The sequence below is a fragment of the Macrotis lagotis genome, chromosome X (assembly GCF_037893015.1).
Source record: "Macrotis lagotis isolate mMagLag1 chromosome X, bilby.v1.9.chrom.fasta, whole genome shotgun sequence".
NCBI classification, from domain to species: Eukaryota; Metazoa; Chordata; class Mammalia; order Peramelemorphia; family Peramelidae; genus Macrotis; species Macrotis lagotis.
In genome coordinates this window covers 17,382,699-17,386,868 of record NC_133666.1, presented here as the reverse complement: position 1 = coordinate 17,386,868, position 4,170 = coordinate 17,382,699, and the positions used below count along the sequence as shown (strand labels likewise).

At 67.5% G+C, this 4,170-nt stretch overlaps 1 protein-coding gene across 1 annotated transcript; it reads right to left on the bottom strand.

Annotated features, from left to right (window-relative positions):
• Nucleotides 1-1,560: 1,560 nt before the first annotated feature.
• Nucleotides 1,561-2,433, bottom strand: SOWAHD (sosondowah ankyrin repeat domain family member D). The gene has a single exon (XM_074200248.1). It carries the CDS (start codon nucleotides 2,431-2,433, stop codon nucleotides 1,561-1,563), a length of 873 nt encoding a protein of 290 aa, XP_074056349.1.
• Nucleotides 2,434-4,170: the final 1,737 nt, after the last annotated feature.

Here is a 4,170-nt window from a genome sequence, read left to right as displayed (position 1 = left end):
CAGGCGGGCACTAAGTCCCCCAAGTGGCCCAGAGGTGGTGGGGGGGGATAAGAGCCCAATTGGGCCCCTGCAGTCCCGGAGTCCAGGCGGGCGCTAAGTCCCCCAAGTGGCCCAGAGGTGGGGGGGGGGGATAAGAGCCCAATTGGGCCCCTGCAGTCCCGGAGTCCAGGCCGGCGCCAAGTCCCCCAAGTGGCCTAGAGGTGGGGGGCGGGATAAGAGCCCAATTGGGCCCCTGCAGTCCCGGAGTCCAGGCCGGCGCCAAGTCCCCCAAGTGGCCTAGAGGTGGGGGGGGGGATAAGAGCCCAATTGGGCCCCTGCAGTCCCGGAGTCCAGGCTGGCACTAAGTCCCCCAAGTGGCCCAGAGGTGGTGGGGGGGATAAGAGCCCAATTGGGCCCCTGCAGTCCCGGAGTCCAGGTGGGCGCCAAGTCCCCCAAGTGGCCCAGAGGTGGTGGGGGGGATAAGAGCCCAATTGGGCCCCTGCAGTCCTGGAGTCCAGGCCGGCGCCAAGTCCCCCAAGTGGCCCAGAGGTGGTGGTGGTGGGGGGGGTAAGAGCCCAATTGGGCCCCTGCAGTCCCGGAGTCCAGGCTGGCGCCAAGTCCCCCAAGTGGCCCAGAGGTGGGGGGGTAAGAGCCCAATTGGGCCCCTGCAGTCCCGGAGTCCAGGCCGGCGCCAAGTCCCCCAAGTGGCCTAGAGGTGGGGGGCGGGATAAGAGCCCAATTGGGCCCCTGCAGTCCCGGAGTCCAGGCGGGCGCCAAGTCCCCCAAGTGGCCCACAGGTGGTGGTGGTGGGGGGGGGTAAGAGCCCAATTGGGCCCCTGCAGTCCCGGAGTCCAGGCTGGCACTAAGTCCCCCAAGTGGCCCAGAGGTGGTGGGGGGGGGGGTAAGAGCCCAATTGGGCCCCTGCAGTCCTGGAGTCCAGGCTGGCACTAAGTCCCCCAAGTGGCCCAGAGGTGGTGGGGGGGATAAGAGCCCAATTGGGCCCCTGCAGTCCCGGAGTCCAGGCTGGCACTAAGTCCCCCAAGTGGCCCAGAGGTGGTGGTGGTGGGGGGGGGTAAGAGCCCAATTGGGCCCCTGCAGTCCCGGAGTCCAGGCGGGCGCTAAGTCCCCCAAGTGGCCCAGAGGTGGGGGGGGGGGGATAAGAGCCCAATTGGGCCCCTGCAGTCCCGGAGTCCAGGCGGGTGCCAAGTCCCCCAAGTGGCCTAGAGGTGGGGGGCGGGATAAGAGCCCAATTGGGCCCCTGCAGTCCCGGAGTCCAGGCTGGCACTAAGTCCCCCAAGTGGCCCAGAGGTGGTGGGGGGGATAAGAGCCCAATTGGGCCCCTGCAGTCCCGGAGTCCAGGCCGGCGCCAAGTCCCCCAAGTGGCCCAGAGGTGGGGGGAGATGGGGGTGTTGGGGCCGGGCAGGGAGGGGTGCAGATCTGCCGCTTTGGGGGTGTTGCCTCCGAAGGCACTCGGACGGACGGTGCGCCCTCTGCTCCCCTGCGCCCCGGGGACGGGGGCGTGCCAGGGCAGGCCCCCGCTTCTCCGCGCCCCCCCCGCCCCCTGCACGCCGGCGCGGGCGCTCACCGCTCTTGGAAGAGGGAGAAGAGCTGCCGGAAGAATCCCTGAATCTGGGTCACGGTGGAGCCCTTGGCCCCGGGCGGCGGGGGCGCGGCGCGGCCGCCGCCGTTGTTGTTGTTGGCGTTCCCGTTCCCGGGCCCGGCCCGGCGGCGCAGCGAGCCGGCCGGGGCGGCCGCGGGGCGCCGCGGCTCGGGGGCGGCGTCGGCGTCGGCGCCCGCCAGCTCGCGCAGCTCCGGGGGCGCCTCGGGCCGCAGGTAGTGGCAGGCCCGGCGGCCGCCGTGGTCGCGCCGGCTGGCGTCGGCCCCCAGCGCCCCCACCAGCACCTTGAGGACCAGGTCGTGGCCCTGCTGCGCCGCCAGGTGCAGCGGCGTGAGGCCGCCGCTGCCGGCCGCGTTGACGTCGAGGGGCAGCCCGCGGCTCTGCGCCCAGCGCTGCGCCAGGACCAGGCCCTCGTGGCGGCCGTGCTTGGCCAGCCAGTGCAGGGCGCCGTAGCCCGTCAGCGGGTCCAGGCGGCCGAGCAGCGCCGGCTCGGCCTCCAGCAGCGCCTGCAGCTCCTCGAAGCGGCCCTCGGCGGCCGCCAGCATCCACGCGTGCTCGCGGGGCTCCAGGCACAGGCCGCCGGGGCCGCCCGCCGCCGCCGCCGGGGGCTGCTCCTGCGGCCCCAGCAGCTCCCGCAGCGCCCCCCGGCGCCGCGCCCCCGGCGCCCCCAGCGACAGGCGCAGCGAGCTCCGGCCGCCGGGGTCCCGCGAGGCCCTCCCCAGGCTCGGGGGTGGCGCTCGGCTCCGGCTGCCCGGCGGGGGCGGCGGCGGCGGCGGCGGCGGGGGAGGCGGCGGGGGCGGCGGCCGAGGCTTCTCGGCCCCTCGGGGGTCAGCCATGGCCCCTGGCTCCTCTTCTGGTCCTGGCCGCGGGCGCGCCTCCCCCACCCGCCCCGCCCAGCTGTCCGGCCAGTCCTCCCCCCGCCCCCGGCCCGCCCCCGGCCCCGGCCCCTGCCAGCCGCCTGCCAGCCGCCTGCCAGCCGCGCGCAGCCCGGGCCCGGGCCGGCTCCGCCCAGGCCGCGGCCAGGTGCGCTCCGGGGCCCCGCCCCGTCGGCATCCCCGCGGCCCCCACCCCGCCGGCTCCCCAGGGGGCCCCTTCCCCCGCCCCCTTCCTGGCTCTCCGGGCGCTCTGAACTTTGTCCCCGGGTGGCGCACCTCCCGCCGTCCTCTCGGCCCTCCCCGGCCTATGGCCTGACTTCCCCCCCTCCCCAGGCCTAGCTGCCCAGGAGCTGTCCAGGGGCTGCCCCGGAGATCGCCCCCCGCCCCAGGCCAGGAGAAGGTCCCGGGGAAATCCCCGAGAGAACCCTAGGAGGTCGTGCAAGAAAAGCCCCGAGGAAGACTCTCGAGAGATTCCCCCCAACGAGCTCTCCCAGGAAAACCTCAGGTGACCCCCCCCCCAGGACCCAGGAAGGGGTACCCCGCCTTCCCTGAGCACAACTGGGCATTTCCCCTCCCCCTAGGGAAAGGGGCTCCACTCCCCTGGGCCTCTTTTCCCCAAGCTGCAACTGAAGCCAAAGGGCCCTTCAGGAATTTGGGCAAAAAAGAAATTCTTTCCTTATCGAGCTCAATTCTTATCTCTGCTTCAAGGTGATTCACACTCAAGCATTCACAACAGCCACTGCACAAGGCCAAGTCAGCTGGCTTTAAATGTGGGGGAAGGCTTGGGCAAAGTGGGGAGGCCAGTCCCGGCCTTGGACAACAAAGGAAGAAAGCCGCCATCCTTGGCCCTTGGTGCCACTGACAGATACTCCATCGGACGGGCCTCCCAGACGATGGCACCTCCTAGCCCTGGACCTCTGCGGTTGCTTTCTAACTCGACTCCAAACCCTATCTCTGGGCAGCTAGGTGGCACATTGGACAGAGCACCGGCCCTGCAGTCAGGAGGACCTGAGTTCAAATCTCACCTCAAACACTTCATAATGACCTAGCTGTGTGGCCTTGGGCAAGCCACTTAACCCCACTGCCATGCAAAAACCTAAAAAAAACTAAAACTAAAACTAAAGCAAACCATATCTCTCTCCCCAGCCCCCACCCCACCCCCCCTCTACTACTTCCTGAAAATCCAGCCAAAATAGCTTCCCTTTGACCTTGATTCTCCCCAATCTAAAAGTCTTCATGCATTTCCCATTGACTACAAGGTGTGTGTGGGGGGGGATAAAATTCTTGAGTTTGTCATTGTGACTCTTCTGCAAACTGGCCCCAGCCTACCTTTCCCCATCTATCTATCCCTTTTGCTTCAGGCAAACTACATCCCTTCACCACTTCTACACTTTTGGGATGTTTTTGTTTTGTTTTTGTTTTTGTTTTGCAAGGCAAGGGGGGGGTTAAGTGACTGGCCCAAGGTCTCACAGCTTGCTAATCATTAAGGGTCTGTGGCCATGTTTGACCTCAGGTCCTCCAGACTCCAGGGCTCCACTGCCCCACTTCTACACTTTTGCACTTGGTCAGTGAACAAGAATATATGAAGCATTGGCTAATGCTTCCAAAGTCAGAAACAATTCCTGGACTCCAGGAGCTTACATTCTACACCATGTAAATAAGTTTGTTCCATACAAGATATATGGATTTTGAAGGGAA